This window comes from Macrobrachium rosenbergii, chromosome 4 (assembly GCF_040412425.1).
Source record: "Macrobrachium rosenbergii isolate ZJJX-2024 chromosome 4, ASM4041242v1, whole genome shotgun sequence".
NCBI lineage: Eukaryota > Metazoa > Arthropoda > Malacostraca > Decapoda > Palaemonidae > Macrobrachium > Macrobrachium rosenbergii.
In genome coordinates, this window is record NC_089744.1 from 20,415,263 (window position 1) to 20,436,763 (window position 21,501).

Genomic DNA, 21,501 nt, shown 5'->3' on the forward strand with positions numbered 1-21,501 from the left:
TACAAGTGTCCAGGCGTTCAGCCGCCATACCAACAGGAAACTGCTTTTATTTGAATGTGATACAATGAGAGATTAATATCACATATTACCAAATTCTACAGCACAAAAGTTAGTGGAGAATAAATGACTGGAGGGGAAATGAAAGGCAACTTTGCCCAGCAGAATCTATGAAAAAATCGTCGCTGACTATCATTAAAAGAGAAGAAAAGTTAAGTATACCTTAGTTTAACCAGACCACTGAGCTGACTAACAGCTCTCCTAGGGCTGGCCCGAAGGATTAGACTTGTTTTACGTGGCTAAGAACCAATTGGTTACCTAGCAACGGGGCCTACAGCCTACTGTGGAATCCGAACTACATTATAGCGAGAAATGAATTTCTATCACCAGAAATAAATTCCTCTAATTCTTCATTGGCCGGCCGGACTCTCGAACGCGGGCCCAGCAAAGTGCTAGCCGAGAACTATACCGACCCGTCAAACGAGGAACTATTAAAAGAGAGAGCAAGAGGGGAGGAAGAAATCAACCTTACAGGAAAGGACAAAAAGTCAGGCAGTAACAAGATCAATATGGATCAAATAAAATGCGCAACGTTAGGGGATCCCTTTTTTAAGAGATAAGAATAATCTAGCCGATTTAATTTTCTCCTAACTAAATAATAAAAATATGTAGATACACTCATTAAAAGTCTAGTAAAACTGTTAGCATATAGAAGTGTTGTAAATGTAGCCACATGATGAGTGCCACAACACGGCTTTGTCCAACTTTGGGCAGAGCGAAGCAAGAAAACGGGAGGGGGAAAATACCAAGAATGGTTTCCTTCCTTGAAGCGATGCTTCGTTGTACACATCGGGGAAAACAGGCATGACGAGGACTCCAAAGCTTGGCTGTAAAGGGAAAGAAACGGGTACCGAGCTGTACAGTCTATCAACTGCTGATCTGCACATCATAATTATGTGAAGAGTGGATGCGACGAAGCCTTGTCCGTGAGGAGAAGGAATGCATCTTGTGCTCAATAGATGTGTTAGAATTTATATTGTACAAAAAAATGAAGAATATAACAGCGGGAACGTTCAAGGCACTGAGAAAGAGAAAGAGGATCTACAAAAAAGATGAAAGAAAGAATGAATGATGAAATTGAGGTTGTAGAGCCAAGCATTGGCGCCCTTTAAGCCATTCAGCGCTTAAAATAGAAGAGAGAGTTGGAGTGGGTGGACAGCAAGATCAAGGCATTCAGAAAATGAATGACATGAAGTATAAAGATCCATATAACTCAACTGTAGCAATAAATAGTCAAGTTAGAGAGGCTGAACAGCAAGATAAAAGACAAGAACTAGTAGCGGACCAGACGAGGCAATGCGACCACTGACAATCACTTGAAATTAGAGCTGACGTTAGAGGGGGGGGGTTAACATTTTTTTTTTCTATGAATGAGAGATGTGGATTTACCGAGATGAAAGATGCAAGTCCGGTTGGCATATGTTGCGCAAACTGTTTTTAGTAAAGGTCCAAATTTCTTTGGTAGCAAATCGGTCAGGGTATTGGGTTTCCTCGTCGAATATAAAAACTTTTCCACGGACATCAAGCACAGCTGTTTCCCTAGCAGATTATAAATGTAACGAGTAAAATCGACATTCTGACCGACGATCAGGAGCTCGAATTAATGAAAAGTAGTTTTAATACTTCTCCACGGACATCAAGCACAGCTGTTTTCCTAGCAGATTATAAATGTAACGAGTAAAATCGACGTTCTGACCGACGATCAGGAGCTCGAATTAATGAAAAGTAGTTTTAATAGCCGGTGAGCATAATGCTCTATTATTATTATTATTATTATTATTATTATTATTATTATTATTATTATTATTATTATTATTATTATTATTCATAAGTTAACTCTTCATATAGAGCTAACCACCAGGGACTACTGACTTGAAATTCAATCTTCCAAAGAATGTGGTGCTTACCTGGAAGAAATTACAAAAGATAACAGGATATACAGAAAGAGGAGAAATACATAAATACAAGGTGAATGGTTTTTGGATAGCAATACATCACATCTCGTGCTATTAGAACCTAAAAAGTTCAAGAGGAGAACGGATGTGCTAAGAGCTTAAGGCGTGCATGTTAATCGAAGTAAGCAAGCCAGACTGGAACTTCGAAAGTCCAAGGATACCTTTGCATAAAGGGAATTGTTAGTGATAAGCAAAGGCATAATCTGCAAGCACTGCAACAGGGGAGATGTTTTGCAGAGAGAGAAGCCAAAAGGGCTGTAAAAGGGCAAGACAGAAACACGGAGCATTATTCCGAATAACTCGTTCCATACCGTCAGTAGCAAGGTGAGAGTAAATTGCCTCTAACATAAGTGCAAACAGGATGGCGCTACTTGCTATGCACTGTGGAAAGCCTCTCTCCTTAGCGACTGAAAATAAATCATAACAGAAAGTTTACATATACTCACATTTTCGTGTTTGAAGAAGCACAGCATTCTAAGCTCTCGGAAGACACGCTTACTGGAAACCAAAGTCTGGAACACGTTGGGCATTTTCTTTAGCGCCACTCTCCTCCCGTCACGCGGGTCCGTTACCGCCCTGTTGAGTACACGAAATAATAATAATAATAATAATAATAATAATAATAATAATAATAATAATAATAATAATAATAATACCACCACCACCAACAACAACAAAAACAACAACACTGATTACAATAAAAGTAACAACAGTAATGGTAAGAAATCCACATTCATGTAAATGTAAACAGTATATCTATGTAAATATATATGTATATATATATCCACACATATATAGGCTATATATACATATATCTGTGTGTGAGTAATTTTAAATATATATCAAACTTACACCAATGTGGGTTTTTTCAACATTTTAGTGACGTGATTATAAAATAAAAATAATAATAATAATAATAATAATAATAATAATAATAATAATAATAATAATAATAATAATAATACCACCACCACCCACCACCAACAACAAAAACAACAATGATTATAATAAAAATTAACAATAGTAATGGTAAAAAATCCACATTCATGTAAAAGTAAATATATATATGTAAATATATGTATATATATACACATATATACATATATGTGTGTATGTGAGTAATTTTAAATATATATCAAACTTACATCAATTTGGGTTTTTTCAACATTTTAGTGTATTATCAACAACAACGTGAATGAAAGGTCCCTTGGAATGATTCCAGCGTTCTCCCAGTCACCTAAAGTACAGGTGAAAGTGAAGCCGACAGATGCCGTCCCACACAATGCCATCATTACTGTTATAATACCTGCTGGCTATATCATTACCCCTGTCAGTGTCTTTAAGGACCTGATTCCCAGGTGATGTTCCCCAATCTATTGACTTTTAGTACAAGTTGTCCGTCTCATGTAATCGCTGGGGAGGAGGAGAGAGAGAGTCTCTTTACCATGCAGGCTAGGTAAAATGATAACTTACCCTTTCATTACCACAAGAAGAAATAAACGAAATATCCTTTCTGCCTCTGTCTTCCCATATTATGTGGCAGAATACATATATCTGATGAAATAATCCATAATGGCACTAAGGAGGAGGGTGCTGAGAATGTATGGTACAGAAGATAAACTGTTGAGAGCGATTAAGATTTTATGATGGAAGCAGAGCGTGGCTCATTTGGTGTCAAAGAGTGTCTACGACAAGGGAGTCACAAGAAGGAAGGATAGTTGTGGGATAAGAAAATGAGTCGTCAATGGCTGACGTTTGCAGGGGATACAAAACTAATTGGGGTTAGAGATACCAGTAAAAGAGCTTGAAAGTGTTTGAAGGAGAAGACTGGGGTTGATTGTGGGTAAAACTAGAGTTATGAAGATAAATGAAAACCAGGACGTTGGAGCAATGATTGTCAGTATAGATAGTGGAAGGTTGACTGTGGACTTTGGGAGCAAAGATAACAAGTGACGGTAGAGTGCAAGGTTTGTATAATAAAAGTGAGGATATTAAAGGCATAAGGGTATGTGTACAAGGCTGAAAAGACTATCCGATTGTCTATGGAAGCCAAAGTGGGAATGTATGAATAAACAGGTGAGTAAAAACTCTAAACTTATTTAAAGTGAAGAAAGGAAGTTAAATATGAATGAAAGAAAAAAATTGAACCTTTTGAGATAAATCGTTTGTTTGCATAGTACAGTATATGTACTTCAACAAGAATTAAAAGGGTGAGAAATATTAAGATATATTAGATGTGGCAAATTGGTTAGCATAGGTGAAAGGGTTAATCAAATATTTGAGATATTAAGACTCTTGGAAAGACTGGAAGACAATCAGTTGGTGAAACTATTTAAAACGGAATGTTAAGGAGAGGAGGAGAAAGTTAAGTATACCTTAGTTTTACCAGACCACTGAGCTTATTAACAGCTCTCCTAGAGCTGGCCCGAAGGATTAGACTTATTTTACGTGGATAAGAACCAACTGGTTACTTAGCAACGGGACCTACAGTTTATTGTGGAATCCGAACCACATTATAGCGAGGAATGAATTTCTATCACCAGAAATAAATTCCTCTAACTCTTCATCAGCCATGAGGAGGAGAGGAAGACCTAAAAAGGGTTGGATAGATAGCGTGAAAGAGGTACAATATTGGCAATGAAGCACCTTAATGTCCAGGAAAAGTTAAGTATACCTTAGTTTAACCAGACCACTCAGCTGATTAACATCTCTCCTAGGGCTGGCCTGAAGGATTAGATTTATTTTACGTGGCTAAGAACCAACTGGTTACCTAGCAACGGGACCTACAGCTTATTGTGGAATCCGAACCACATTATAACGAGAAATTAATTTCTATCACCAGAAATAAAATTCTCTATTTCTTCATGGGCCGGTCGGAGAATCGAACGCGGGCCCAGCAGAGTGCTCTTCGAGAACGATACCAACCCGTCCAGTGAGGAACCTTAATGCCCAGGAAGCGCAGTTATTGCTTTCTGCAAACGGTTTCTTTCAAGATTCAGCGGTTAAAAGTATAAACATGGCAATGACCATTATGTATTTCTCTCTGGAGCCACAAACTGTTCAAGGAACTGGCTTCACGTTGAAAAAGAAAAAAAAAATTAATAGTGTACCCAAAGGGGACAGTAATGTAAGAGAGAGTCGAGACAACAAGTCCTGTCCTTAGGGACGTTAAGCACCATTCTGAAGCCTTGACCAAGAGACTGCCTTTCTGCACATTTTTTTTTTATATAGGTGACAGTGGTGACAGAGCCTGGTCCCACGCTGGACGACGGCGAGTGTAAATATGGAGTTTATTACATGTAGTCTTACACTGTTACAAGTAGAAAAATAAATTCATGGATGGACATGGCCCTTTCTGTTATTATGAATCCCGATGTTATCCAAATTAGCCTAATTGCTATTACTTTGTCACTGTTATTAACAAAATAATAAGAAAATGGAATACAAAGAAAATTAACGATGTCACTCGGTACTCTTTACTTCGAAGGGATGGAGCCAGTTCGTAATGGTGGTGGTGATAAATATCTACCTCGCCCAAAGTCACTGATACAAAATATTCAAACCGACCTGTGTTCATCTTAGCGTGAGGTATATATCTACCACCACCACCATTATTATTATTACGAAGAACTGGCTCCATCCTTTCAAAGTAAAGAGTACCGATTGACATCGTTATTTTCCTTTGTATTCCATTTATCCTGGACTAGTCAATCTTGCCACACTCCAAGTAAAAATTCGCTTGGACTATCCACACATTACAGCAGAAATTTCGAAGACATGAATATTTATCCAGTAATATGGAGAGAAATAGTCGAAAAAATTTACTAGACATCGATTTAAAAGTAGTCCCGTAAAACAAATGGAAGAGTCCCCTTCTCTCTCTCTCTCTCTCTCTCTCTCTCTCTCTCTCTCCATGTTAACATCAATTGCATTGCAGGGTATTAATAGTATTAACGCAACAGCATCAGAGATAATAGCTGATACAGGCTCCCTCTCATGCGAGAATATGGGACTGAACTATAACTATGCAGCAAACATATTCCACCTCTCCGCCTTGATTTAGTCAAGACGAAGTAGTATTGTGTAATACAGAGCGCCAAGAGAGGGATATCCCTGGAAAGGAAGTAAGTCTTGGTACATGAATTAACCTATCAGACAAGAAGAGAGGGACAGAATAATGTCCGTACTCAGGTATATAATGTGTGGATTTAACTTCAAAGAGAAAAGTAAAAATGATGAAATACAAAATACGAGATGTATTTCATCTTTTACAGAATATGGAACATTTTGTTGGAAGATTCGACCTACTATTCGCATCCAAGTAAAAGAAATGGCGAACGGAATTATAGTAAACTGAATTTCTTGCGCCGAAACCGTTTGGGACAAGATCTCGTCCACACGACAGTAAAACACGTCTTAAAACACAAGTCGGCAACTTATTGCATGCAGTTCACAAACTAGTTGAAAACACGTCAAAGGCAATAATTGGGGAATAGGCCACTGACCTGTTTGTGATGTGTGTGTGAGTTGCCGACATGTGATTGTGACGACACGCTTTAGTGGACGCATTACAGGAGAGGACAAAATGATTGAGAACACTGAAAACAGCGACTAATACAGTAACACTAAATGTGCGATCAACTGAGATTACATTACGAAGAGTTTCACCTATACTGACTGAGGATTACCTCGACGGGAGCCATCCGTTTGAATGGCAGACAATTTGGCGAAACAATGAACACTCACTTATCGTCTCTCTCTTTCTCTCTAACCAGCTGATGTTGTGACGCCGGTTTTAGTAGCCATAAACCATAAATCTACCCAGCTGCGACCCATATCGGCTGACTAGCAACCAAGCACTTACTGCTCAGGTCAAATGAGGCATACTGGATTTTCAGGAACGTACTCGATCGTCCTTCCTTGTCCGTTCAATGAATGCACACTGGTCTCCACTTTTCTGAGTAAATGCGCTTGGTACTGCTCTACGAATCAGACATTATTATTATTATTATTATTATTATTATTATTATTATTATTATTATTATTATAAACACACAATATAAATATATATAATTAATATATATATATATATATATATATATATATATATATATATATATATATATATATATATATATATATATATATATATATATATATAGGTTTATATATATATATTTTATCTATCTTATACCAGGTTTGTTGGCGATACTTTCCTGCTCTTCCAACGGGCTCATCATGCTGACTCCTTCCTCGAATTCGTCAATACCCAACACTGGCACATCAGGTTTACGCTCGAGAGAGAGTCCAGCCATCAGCTTTCCTTCCTTGACGTCCTTGTTACGAGGCAAAATGATGATGCCTTTAACTCTAATGTTTTTTAGAAATCGAACTTTACCGGATTTGGCTCGAATTTCATAGCTCATGCTACTTTTAAACTTATTTCTGTCTATACATTATCCACAGAGCTTTACGGCTTTCTTCTAACTGGGACATGTCTCATAGAGAATGCATATTCTTAGCAAACTATTTTAAAAACAACTGTTTTCCTGCTAATTTTTCAGTAAGATTTACCGAAAATTACTAAACAATTTTTTCTCCCCGCCAGTAAAACATCCTACTGGATCAAAATTGGAATTTTATGCCAGCTTCCCCTATGTCAGTGACAGTTCTTTTAAAGACATTTTACTCAGGTAAAAAAAGAACATTTTCCTGCTATATAAGTTGACCTGTTTCCGAAAAATCCCTTGACCATCCGTTCTCTTCTTCAGTTCAAGGATCGTCTGTGTCCTTTTGTGTTCTCGTGTGTGGTGTATAAATACACTCGGCCCAAAGTGTAACTCGGGGCCTTATGTGGGATCCACACGGAGGCTCCTGAAGGTGCGCATCGACTGTCACAGAGGGGTCAGTTTCCGGACAGGCAGCAGATTCACGAACCCGGAACACTCTAATATAAGAGCTCACTCTAAAAGCTGTAAAACATACATTGGAAATAAAGTTTTTAAAATTATCGGGCAAACACTCAACGCTCAGGAATTACCCATTTTAGAGTCCTAATTGAGCAAACAGCTGGTCCCCCCATTAACCACGCAGTCAACAGCCACTCCCATTTTCTTGTCTTGAGGTGTATTTTCTTCTATTATTATTTTTTAGTTTCCTTCCACTTGCGTTTCTCTTATTCTGGTGGAAGGTTGGTCCAATACAATGTCTTCCTTTCCTAATTTTAATGTACCTTGACTTAATTTTAAGTGTGCCTTGTTTAATTTTAAGTTTCATATATATATATATATATATATATATATATATATATATATATATATATATATATAATTTTATATATACATATATGTACATATATATATATATTTTATATATGTACATATATTTATATATTATATATATATATATATATATATATATATATATATATATATTATATATATATATATATATATATATATATTATATATATATATATATTATATATATATATATTATATATATATATATATATATATATTATATATATATATATATATATATATATATATATATATATATATATATATATATATATATATATATATATATATATATATATATATATATATATATATATATATATATATATATATATATATATATATATATATATATATATATATATATATATATATATATATATATATATATATATATATATATATATATATATATATATATATATATATATATTATATATATATATATATATATATATATATATATATATATATATATATATATATATATATATATATATATATATATATATATATATATATATATATATATATATATATATATATATATATATATATATATATATATACAGTATATATATAAAGGTAATCAAACAGCAAAACTGCCTAACACCTAAGGTAATCAAACTGCCAAATCGTCCAACTACAGAGGTAATAAAACAGCCGAAACGTCCAACAACTACGGTAATCAAACAGACAACTCACATACAAACGAAGTTAATCAAGCAGCTGAATCACCCAACTGCTAAAGTAATCAGCAGCTGCATCACCCAACAACTAGGGTAATCAAACACCTGAATCGCCCAACAACTAAGTTAATCAAACAGCCAAATCACCCAACACCTAAGGTAATCAAATAGCTGAATCACCCAACTACTAGGGTAATCAAATTGCCAAATTGCCCAACAACTAAGGTAAGCAAACAACCGAAACGTGCAACAACTAAGGCAATCAAACAGCCGATTCGTCCAACAACTAAGGTAATCGAGCTGCCAAATTGCCCAATAGCTAAGTTAATCAAACAGCCGAATTGCCCAACTACTAAGTTAATCTAACAGCTGAATCACCAAACTACTAAGGTAATCAAACAGCTGAATTACCCAACAACTAAGGTAATCAAACAGCTGAATCACCCAACAACTAAGGTAATCAAACAGCCAAATCGCCTAACAACTAATGTAATCAAACAGCCAAATCTCCCAACAACTAAGGTAATCAAACAGCCAAATCTCCCAACAACTAAGGTAATCAAACAGCCAAATCAACCAACAACTAAGGTACTCAAACAGCCAAATCAACCAACAACTACGGTAATCAAACAGCCAAATCAACCAACAACTAAGGTAATCAAACAGCCAAATCAACCAACAACTAAGGTAATCAAATAGCCAAATCACCCAACTACTAAGGTAATCAAACAGCCAAATCAACCAACAACTAAGGTAATCAAACAGCCAAATTGTCCAACAACTAAGGTAATCAAACAGCCAAATCGCCTAACAACTAAGGTAATCAAACAGCCAAATCGCCCAACAACTAAGGTAATCAAACAGCCAAATCGCCCAACAACTAAGGTAATCAAACAGCCAAATCAACCAACAACTACGGTAATCAAACAGCCAATTCAACCAACAACTAAGGTAATCAAACAGCCAAATCAACCAACAACTAAGGTAATCAAATAGCCAAATCGCCCAACAACTAAGGTAATCAAACAGCCAAATCTCCAACAACTAAGGTAATCAAACAGCCAAATCAACCAACAACTAAGGTAATCAAACAGCCAAATCGCCTAACAACTAAGGTAATCAAACAACCAAATCGCCAACAACTAAGGTGATCAAACAGCCAAATCGCTCAACAACTAAAGTAATCAAACAACCAAATCGCCTAACAACTAAGGTAATCAAACAGCCAAATCGCCCAACAACTAAGGTAATCAAACAGCAAAATCGCCCAACAACTAAGGTAATCAAACAGGCAACCTGTCCCGCCAGCAACCGGCCAAATCGACCCACAAGAGCGTCACCAAGACCCACCTGGAATCCCTTCATGTACATATAACAAGAACTCACTTAGGCGGGAAATCAACAGTGAGTTCAAAATGTATTAAGAGCAGATCGTCTTTAAGAGAGAGAGAGAGAGAGAGAGAGAGAGAGAGAGAGAGAGAGAGAGAGAGAGAGAGAGAGAGGAAGGAGGGGGGAGTGCTATACCTCTCCAAAAGCTGAGTCAAAGGCCTTTCCAGAAGGAACACATGTGGGTTGGAACGGCTCTCCGGACCCCATTAAATATTGATCATATCCTATGGCCTTCGTTAAGCTCTCTTGGTTTGAGATGGAAATGATCGAATTCTATAGGATGAGGATAAATATTTTGAATTAATAAAATCTACGAGAATTAGGCATTATGAGTATTAGTACTCTTCTCTCTCTCTCTCTCTCTCTCTCTCTCTCTCTCTCTCTCTCTCTCTCTCTCTCTCTCTCTCTCTCTCTGTGCTTAAGATAAATATCTGCATCGCCTAAATGACGTCTTTACCGCAAATACACATGCAAACATGTGTATTATCTTATATTTAATAATGACTGAAGTCTGGAGATCCATTGGTAGAGCAGCAAGCCCGCAATCACAAGGTCCACGGCTGATCCAGGCCCCCCTTTTTCCATTCGACCATTTTGAATGCGTAACAGTTTTCGCTGGGGTCGAGAAAAGTCCAAATTAGTTATGTTGGGAGCAAACCTTTTTTTCTTTCAGGCCGTACTATTTGTCGTGTTCCCTTTGTTACATAGGCCTTCATTTCTTAATTTTATATGTAATTTTTGGCGTTCTGTATACGGATGAGTGTTCACTTCGTTAAATAATAATAATAACAATGTATATATTCTATTTCGTCATAAAAAAAATTCATAGCTCAATGAATGGATGAAGAGAAAAATCTTATTGCTGACTGATTATCAAAAGATCTTACACTAATAATGAGATTCCTGATGAACCTTCTCTATATATTTTGCTACTGATCAGAAATACAACGCCATTAATGACCACTTCAGAGCATATATATTCTTACCTAATTCAATGGTCACATTTACCAATTTTATTCATAAATAGTTTTCATTAATAGGATTTTATAGAAACTGCCTGCATTCAACACAGGAAAACAAAACTTTATTACTAGTAAGATTTATTTAGGACCGTATAAACCATGTAAAACAGCAACTTGGGTATTTATAAAATATCTGTTAAGTCTTACTACACTGATGCACTTCCTGTTCGACGAACTATGTCCCAGACAATTATGAACTTCTACGTTACGCTGGAAGCCCCAGTTACCATACTTGTTATTTTGTTTTATATCTTTCGTAAATCATCCTGTCAAATGTAAACACATGCCAAACATTTCAGGCAGTCAATTTTGACCATTCCTCTTCGTCGTGTTATTAGAGGATTCCCACTCCATAAATACGTGAAGTGTTTTAACACTGGCCACTAATTCAACTCACACAGTACATTATAGTTTAAGCACAGCAGTAGGAGAACGAGAAGAAATTATACATTAAGAAAATTAAACAAGTCCCAAATTCCACTGCCTCTCAATTTCCAAGAGAATTAAAATCTTATATAACCCTCGTACTCTGTTTCTTGCAAGCAAGTGATACGTGCATTCGTGTACACTTTTATGGGTCTATTAATTGCCCCATGGCAAATATCTACGCCCGTATCTGCAAACCCAAGAAGGCCGCGATAATGCACGAAGCTTTGAAATCAATTTCCAACAACGTAAGGGATAATGCACGAAGCTCTGAAACAATTTCCAACAACGTTAAGGGATAATGCACGAAGCTCTGAAACAATTTACAACAACGTAAGGGATATTGCACGAAGCTTTGAAATCAATTTCCAACAACGTAAGGCATAATGCACCAAGCTTTGAAACAATTTCCAACAACGTAAGGGATAATGCACGAAGCTTTAAAATCAATTTCCAATAACGTAAGGGATTTGTAAATATTCTGCAGAAATATTCAGAGTTAGAGAGTCAATGTCAAAGGAAAACTAACTGCCAGAAATGAACTCTCTGGCAGATGAGCGAATGAGTACCAGTGGATGGATTCACAGAAATAACATGATCAGATATTAATTCACGATGTCCGAAGTTTCGGACCCCTGCTGGATATTTCAACAGTCTATAAAAGCTTCAATATGGGTCGTGTAATGACGAGAAATGGCTTAAACAGCATCCTATAACGCAAATTATGTCATAACAATTATATAATACGTATTGGACAACTTTCACGGCATACCTAAAACCTTACAAAATGATTTGTCAACATCATGGGAAAGGAAGTTTGTTTCAATTTTCAGATTTAAAATAACTTTACCCAAATGGTCTCTCGGATTCTGTCTATTGATTAAATACCATAATCTGAATATTAGAGATTAAGTGCAGTCCACTGATATTATTTTCAAAGACCGCGGGAATCAACAGACTTCAAATACATTCAGTATCTTCACTGCAACCTCAATTATCATTTATTGAACAGCATATTAGAATACAAGACATGCCAAACGATACGAACGAAATCGAAAGAAAAGAAAGCGACTTCGGAACTCAAAAAAACATTTCTAAGAAGCCTTCACTTTAGATGCAAGTGAATAACTTTTTTTTTTATTCATGTGCTTTGTTACACTGGCGTGACGACATCACCACTCAGTGACACCGATAAATAAAAACTACTCAAAATATGACCAATGAACAATTAACTTTGATAAAATATAAACCCATGGGCTAATTTCTCCCATTCTAGCTCCCTAAAATCACCTGTGTTACCCGTCAGGTGTAACATTGAAAGTAACATTCCAGCAATATCTCCAACCCGAGATCCTTCCTCCAGCGGAAACTGGAAATATGCAGTGCACTTCCCTTCCAGGATCCAAGAGTCAAGTCCAAGGCAACTATTTCAAGGATTTCCGGTTGGCTACGAGACCCTCGTCAGAAGGACTCGCCTAATGCCAGGTTAGTGCGGAAAAAGTTTGAGTCTACCTAAGCAACAATCACTCTTGAATTGACTAATGTAAAGTGCTCACATATTTACGTAACAGTCTTGAAGGTGCCTGCGTCAATCCGCAATATATTTGGGAAATCGTATTCACGAACCAGCATTAACTGTTGAATATAACTACTAGCTTGAATACACAAGGAAAACATTCTAGCATATGCCTGGGCAAAAACTGGGATTTCCCTAGGATAAGAGAATAGTCAAAATAACAATTCTTGTTTCTGTAACGTTACACTTTCCAAAACACCTTCGTAACCAGGCAAAAATTATTTATATTACTTGCATAACATGCAAGGCAAAACGGGCACTGCTACATGAGGCTGCAATAACTTCAATAATTTGCCCCCAGGTCCTGGCAGCATTTATCTACTGGAATAATCTTTTACCAATACGTACCGGTACGTATTGATAATGCACGTAGTTGGGCAACAAAACGGAAAGACAGTGGCAATTCCAAGATAAGAAAAGAAGATGGATACTAAATCAAAAAAGAATGAAACACTACTGCACTTACTCGAGTACAGAGACACAGAGAACTAGACTTTAGTGTTAATTTTGTTTTTCGGGGGCGAGTTGGCAATGATGTATCATAAACTAAGCAATGCCTGCTTACTACTATGGGGTGTTGATCTTACCTCATTAAATACTGGTTTTAAGTAAATACTGATTAATAAGAAATTTGAACCGTTTCTCATCAATCTGGTGGTCGCTACTTAACAAGTAAAAAATGCGCCGAAGTTTTCTGTAAAGCGTGTAATGCTGTATGAAACTCTCAGCCACGGCCCATGAAACTTTCAGCCACGGCCAGGTGATGGCCTGTGTTGCTGGCGCCTATAGCGGTGCCAGACGCACGCTCATGGCTAACTTTAACCTTAAATCAAATAAAAACTACTGAGGCTAGAGGGCTGCTATTTGGTATGTTTGATGATTGGAGGATGGCTGATCAACATACCAATTTGCAGCCCTCTAGCCTCGGTAGTTTTTAAGGTCTGAGGACAGACAGAAAAAGTTCGGACGGACAGACAAATAGCCATCTCAACAGTTTTCTTTTATAGAAAACTAAAAAGGGTATCAGGTCGTCTTACCATCAAACATTATCTTCCAAATACGGTTCTTACTGATTAAGGAAAAATTTGGACCTCTTACCATCGCATACTGTCCTTCAATTACGCTAAGTTGTCTACTGACCAAAAAGAATTATAGACCTCTGAGCATCAGTAATAGTTTCCAATTAGGCTAAGGCGCCTAATAACAAGAAAGAAATCTGAACCTCTTGCCATCACAATCAACTTCAATCAGAATATGGCGTCTACAGATTAGGAATAAATATGAACCAATTTCCATTACATGTGATCTTTAAGTTGACCAATGATCAATGCGTTATCCATACTCATTAGTTAATGGATACATTGATTATTGATGAATCACCACCACAATGCTTCAAATAATCTCTACGAGCCTAATAATTGACGTATAGTTAACAGCAGCGTCGACCAACTTTCTTCCAGAGAATTACAACCTATCAAATATTGCCTTAATCTCATACGACTGGCGATTCAAGATGTAAGAAGAGAAGGTGAGTTGCCCAGAGGTCGATTTTTCAACTCTCCCGGGCATGACGTCACATGGTTCCCTCATCGGTAGCCGCTGGGCAAGCTAGTACCTTCTTCCCCTTCCATATGGCTACAAGGTGGGCGGGAGTTTTCATGAATTTGTGATAATTCTTGAGATTTCTGGAATTTAGTATGTTATTGCCATGGTGATATGTGCTATTTATGGATACTATAAGACAGAATGGGACAATGTTGGAAGTGAAAAAGTTAGTTTTACCGTTTCCCTAAAGGTCCAGAAATGTGTAGGAAGTGTGTGAACATCTGCAGAAGTGACCAAATAAACACCAAAAAAAGTGTTCGGTTCGTGTGAAACAAAGCATGAATTGCTGCTCTGCAAATGCAAGAAAACTGAAGAATGCTGCCATGCAGAACCAACGTTTTTACCCTTGCATGATAGTGCCACTGTTGAATCAGGTATTTAACATTTTGACTCTAGTTTGGTTTAGTCTACCTGTTACATTTAAAATTGTTCATACATTTATTAACTACAGGCTTATAAGAATACTTTTATCTATTAAAATGCATAAATATAACTTCCGTTCGATTCCTAATAAAAGACAACCATATTTGCTGGTTATGAGTGATAAGATCGAAATTAGGCCTAGACGTATGTATAGTTCAGAATAAATGCAAAGGGGATATACTAGTCAGCACGAGCAAGAGACAGGAAAGAACAATTTTTTTTATGTGCAAGAAATGGGCCTATTATTTGTCGGGCAAAAGAAGGGGGCAGTTATTTTCGAGAAAGATAGAGAGAGAGAGAAAGCGAGTGACTGAGAGGAGAGCGTTTTGCATAATTGAATGAACCTTAAGTTTATAAGGATAATTCTAGCAATTAACGAGCATATACAGCACGTAATAACTTCCATTCGATTCCTAATGCAAATAAACCATGTTCACTTGTTAAGTCTGACAAAATTGGAATCAGTCCTAGACCTATGTTTGTTGAGAATAATTGCAAAGAAAAAATGCTTAGTCAACAGGAAAGCGAGAGAAAGAGGGCAAAACTTTATCAGAATTGTTTTCATGTGTAGGAAATAGCCAGTTATTTGTTTGGTAGAGAGATTTTCTTGCACATAAATTTGCCTACTTTTATCATGGGGTTAGGAAGATGAAAAAGATAGTTAATTACATTATATATATATATATATATATATATATATATATATATATATATATATATATATATATATATATATATATATATATATATATATATATTAGAGAGAGAGAGAGAATTTACTCCAATTTTTTCATTCATATGGATAGGCCTTTTGCAATTTTTACTGTGAGGAATGCCAAATGATAAAATACACGTATATATTACATCTATATATATCTATATAGCTATCTACATATATATATATATATATATATATATATATATATTATATACATATATATATATATATATATATATATATATATATATATATATATATATATATATATATATATATATATATATCTGTACCGATGAGACTGAGAATGAGGAAATCACAGGAAATTTACTTGGGGAGAACCAGAATCTGTGATAGAAAATGAGCCTTTATGTTATTTGGGAGGATTCACAGCACATAAGCTTAGGAATAACTATCCACCTTTAGGTTCAGCTGATATAGATGGAACAAGTGAGGATTGGCTCTCGTATATTAAGAGAAAATATACAGACCTATACAATTTCAAAAAGATCTCCAACATATGGAAGAGTTATTCAAAACTTTCCATGGAGAAACGTTGAAGCCGGAAGTCACGGAAGTATCCAGTCTCCTCGATTTTTCAAGGACCAAAATGTTGATGTTCCGGAGGATATAATTATTTTTTTAAACGCAGAATTTTTAGAATGAAAATATTAAACTCAAAATGGGCACAAACCTGCAAAGTAAAGGTAACAAAATAAAAAAAAAGTTCATTAACTTTTGATAAACATTTGATAAAATTAAGGCAGTAATAAGGCAGTGTTAAATGAAATATACATAAAGTTTGTATTCTTTTCTCAAGTGCCTTTTCTTACGGTTTCCGTTTCCAATGTTCAGTTTGTATTTTATAAGTAAGTTTATGAAGAAATAATTATAATTTTAACAAAAACAATGCTATGAACTCAAAGAGGCGCCAGCAAGTCGTATAAATGCTCAGCACCCAAGCGAGCCATGTGACGTCACTGAGAACAGCAATCCTTCTGGCAGCCTGCAAGGTAACTCACCTTATCTTCTTAAGGTGTGACGTCACTGAGAACAGCCATCCTTCCGCCAGCCTGCAAGGTAACTCACCTTATCTTCTTATATCTTGTGGCGATTAATGTGAACTCAGAATCACCTTCGGACAAATTCTATCTCTATTGCAGGTACCTTCTGATTACTCACATCTGAGTCACGTCCCACCACATTCTAACCTCAATGCTAAATGCGGAACGCTGAACGCCTGCAATCCAGCGCACAACCTCCTCGGCTTAAAACTGATTCGTGAATCCATATCTGCGGAACGCCTTTCTTTGGAGTCAGCTACGAGTAATATCTCGACTTCGGCTGGTTGCTAAGCAAAGACGCGGATGCTCTGCTGTCGCGCGAGAACCTCTCCACACGATAATTACCCTTTATATTTATTTCAAATACAATTATATATCCAAATATCTGTCCCTTCGCTACCTACATGCCCTAAGAGTTAAACTGTGTACAGCCCCAGGTAAACATAATTGTTTGTGTATGATCCTTTATTAGTTTGTCAATGAAATTTGATCAAACATTATGTCAATCACTTGGCCCTGATTTAGTGACATGTTTAGGTTGTATGTAAAAGTTGTCATCAAAAACACTTCGTAAACAGTATAAAAAGATGAAATGTTTCAAAATAAACTCTGAACCTTAATACCCATCACTTCCAGGTGTGAAACTCCAAAGATTAATATTGCCCTACATCATAAACAATTCTGTTTTAAAGAGCCGAATCCGCCATCACACTGGGGGAGAGTCTAATCACATCCTGCATACGAAGGAGAGATTAACAACTACTTAGTCCCGATGACGAAGTGTGGAAGTCAAGACCTCGAGGGCTAACCGGTTTGACCATTCATTCATATCCTTTACTTCCACAATAAGGAATTCTTTTCCTTCACATGTTCTCCCTGAATAAATTATTCGACTTCCAATCTAAACGCCGGAATTACCTTCACAAATGGATACATGTTAAGATAAGAATAAAGATTGCGCTAGGGACCCACCATTGACCGAGATAAAATATCAAGCCAGAAAACATGAGAAATATAAGCAACAAGAAAACAAAAAACAAGGTGTTAGGGATTATCCTTACCCACCCTCTCAATTTATTTTTTTAACCGAGGTCTGGGATAGACAATGCTATCTGAGGTGTTCGTTCCGTCGTCTGTCTCACATCATGCAAACACGACGACGGGGAGAAAAGGGCATCTCATATCATAAAAATAAACAGCTGAGTACTACGCGAAGATCAAGAACAAAAACGGCAAACCGCAATCAAGAATTATAATTATAGAGAGAGAGAGAGAGAGAGAGAGAGAGAGAGAGAGAGAGAGAGAGAATCTATGCAGGAAGGGAGAACGGAGGCTGGTAGACAGAAATGGGACTCGGCAATGGTTAGAAAGATTCACTCTTAAGGGGAGACTAGACGAGACGAGTCAGAAATAGGGAGGTGACGGGTGTTGGGGGGGGGGGGGGTTGTGTGCTGCCGGTAGACATTGTGTAGGCCGGCAACACGCTTGGGAAAGGATCGATGAGAAGACCTAGGACTATTACACACATTTCTCTCTCTCTCTCTCTCTCAGCGTGTGTGCGTTCGGTCAGGTTTTTCTTGGCAATTCCTCTTGCATTCTATCTCATTTGTCTTCCATTAGTTACTTTTTTTCACAATGCTGCCAGTTCCAACTTTCATATGCACATCACCGCTCTCTCTCTCTCTCTCTCTCTCTCTCTCTCTCTCTCTCTCTCGCCCGGTAAAAGACAACTAAAGTATGCGCAGCTGCTTTCTAAATTGCATTCAGGTGAGTGTGAGTGCATACTTTAATAGTACTGCACAACAGTCACAACAATGGAATGATGCAACAAATTGCCCTTGAAATACACAGTTCACTTTATAAACTTAAACATTCTGATGACAATATCGAATGAATAAGAACAGAAAATTGTATTATAATAGGAGTATCTTGGGTTGGATTGGATATAGAATTTAGGCCAAAGGCCAAGCGCTGGGACCTATGAGGTCATTCAGCGCTGAAACGGAAATTGACAGTGAAAGGTTTGAAAGGTGTAACAGGAGGAAAACCTCAGAGCATTTGCACAATGAATCAATTGTTGAAAGAGGCTGGAAAGTAAGATAGAAGAAAGAGAACTTGAAAGGAGGTACAGTAAAAGGAACGAAAGGGGTTGCAGCTGGGGGCCGGAGGCACACTGCAAAGAACCTGAAGAAATGCCTACAGTGCACCGCATGAAGTGCACTGACGGAACTACCCCGAGTAGGATAAGAGTATCTTAAATCCATTGGACTCCTGCATATAAATCAGGTCGACCTACCCAATAATTATTCACAAATAAATTTTACAGCAACTTCTCCTCACTCGAGTAGAAATGATCAAAACCAGATGTGAGCGGCTACATGGGCAACCAACAAGTTAGGAAAACAAAAACACCGTGTACTGAAGAAAATATATTCAGGATTATACCCACGTGTCTTTTCAATTCCTTTTAATTTAATTTTGCTCGTTATATACCTAATTACAGGGAGAAAACCTTTGTATGCATACATACATACACACATTTTATATATACACATAAATATACCCACAAATTTTATATAATATATACAGGTATATATGTGTTTGTGTGTGTCCTTTAGCCAAAATATGTTACTCATCTCGAAAAGTCACGTCTATGAACGAAATTGTGCCCCGTTCAAGGTAGCCGAATAAATTTTCTAAGGAATGTCAACTGATTCGCCCAAAAAGCCAAATAGCTTTCTCCAAGGAGAAAAACACATATACTGAAGAAAAAGAATCTGCCGACTGAGGCTTACAGACGTAAACAGCTTCTCCAAACAGGTATCAAATTTGAGACAATTTTTAAATATTCAGGATACACACATCTCGGTCAATGGCACTTTTTCTTGTAACCGTTTGTTGACATAATGCTGGCTGCGCGTCTCATGGGTACTTTGTTTATCTGTTTGTATAAAAATTCAGCTGACGAAAAGGTGCACAGAAAACTGTCATGCACGTAGCTTACAATTTCTGCTTTTAACTTTATTTTCTTATCGTGTATTGGCATTAATGCTTTTATATTTCCTCAAGGAAGCAATCCATAAATCCTTGAAATTTTTCGAAAGAATCATATCTGACTGACTGACCTTCTCACGAATGACTTCCTGGATTAACCCTTAGCAACACTAATTAATTTCTCTTAAAGAATTTTGTGAGTGTTCTAATCTTTTAGATTATGATTCGAAAGATATTTCAAGTTCTTAAAACCTGTATGTTTTTCTCCTTGGAGAAAGTTATTTGGCTTTTTAGGCGAATTAATTGACATTCCTTAGAAAATTTATTCGGCTACCTTGAACGGGGCACAATTTCGTTCAAAGACGTGACTTTTCGAGATGAGTAACTTATATTTTGACTAAAGGACACATACACACACAATATATATACCTGTATATATCACTAAGTCCACGTCGGAAGGTGAGTGAAAACAGGGACTTTGAACAAGTACTTTCGTACTTTATTCTACATTTTCAAGTTCACAATGAATACAAAGAAGCTGACAGAGGTTTATATACAAAAAACCTGTATGTATGTATATATATATATATATATATATATATATATATATATATATATATATATATATATATATATATATATATATATATATATATATATATATATATATATATATATAATCGTGTGTGTGAGTGTTCCATCAGAGTAAATCGATATCACTTGGAAGCCAGCCAGTGGGAAAAAAAGTCAACATATAAAAAAAAAAAGACACCTTTAAAGGAGAACCAACAAGTGAACACACGCAACGAACACCTACTCTCACGGCATAATCTATTCTGAAGAAATGACGAAATACTTCGGGAAAAGTTTACCACGAACGAGAAGAGTAACGCATTTGCTTTGTTTTCCCATTCATACGAAACAGGCTCGTTGAATGATTAATGTCAAACGCCGTCGCAAAAGCAGACAGATCTATGCCTATATATGGCTGAACGTCCAGGGAAGCAAGAGAAACAGACAACACAGAAAAACAAACAAAAGAGGAGTAAGACATCCTGACGTTTGCAAGGCCCCGACCAGCCTCTGCTGATTTATGAATGGTTGTGCCACATTTTCATCGGCATTTCAAAATATACATCTTCTCCTGGCTCTGATTTCGCTTTGCTTCTGTGGAAGTTACCTCAATACGTTAATGGGTTTGTATTATGGCAATATGAATGTGTGTCAACATTATCGTTGATATTTTGGAACAAGCTTTCCAAGGAAAATGCAAGCGGGAAT

At 36.6% G+C, this 21,501-nt stretch overlaps 1 protein-coding gene across 8 annotated transcripts in view; it reads right to left on the bottom strand.

Moving 5' to 3' along the window:
- Window positions 1–21,501, bottom strand: part of nmo (serine/threonine-protein kinase nemo) — a 298,234-nt gene that overhangs the window by 83,988 nt on the left and 192,745 nt on the right. For all 8 annotated transcript variants that reach the window (XR_010850784.1, XR_010850782.1, XR_010850785.1 and 5 more), the window contains exon 2: window positions 2,459–2,588. Coding sequence is in view for 4 of the 8 variants with exons in the window: in XM_067090990.1 (XP_066947091.1) it covers window positions 2,459–2,588 (130 nt within the window). In the remaining 4 variants the exon portion in view is untranslated. The remainder of the gene's footprint in view (window positions 1–2,458; window positions 2,589–21,501) is intronic.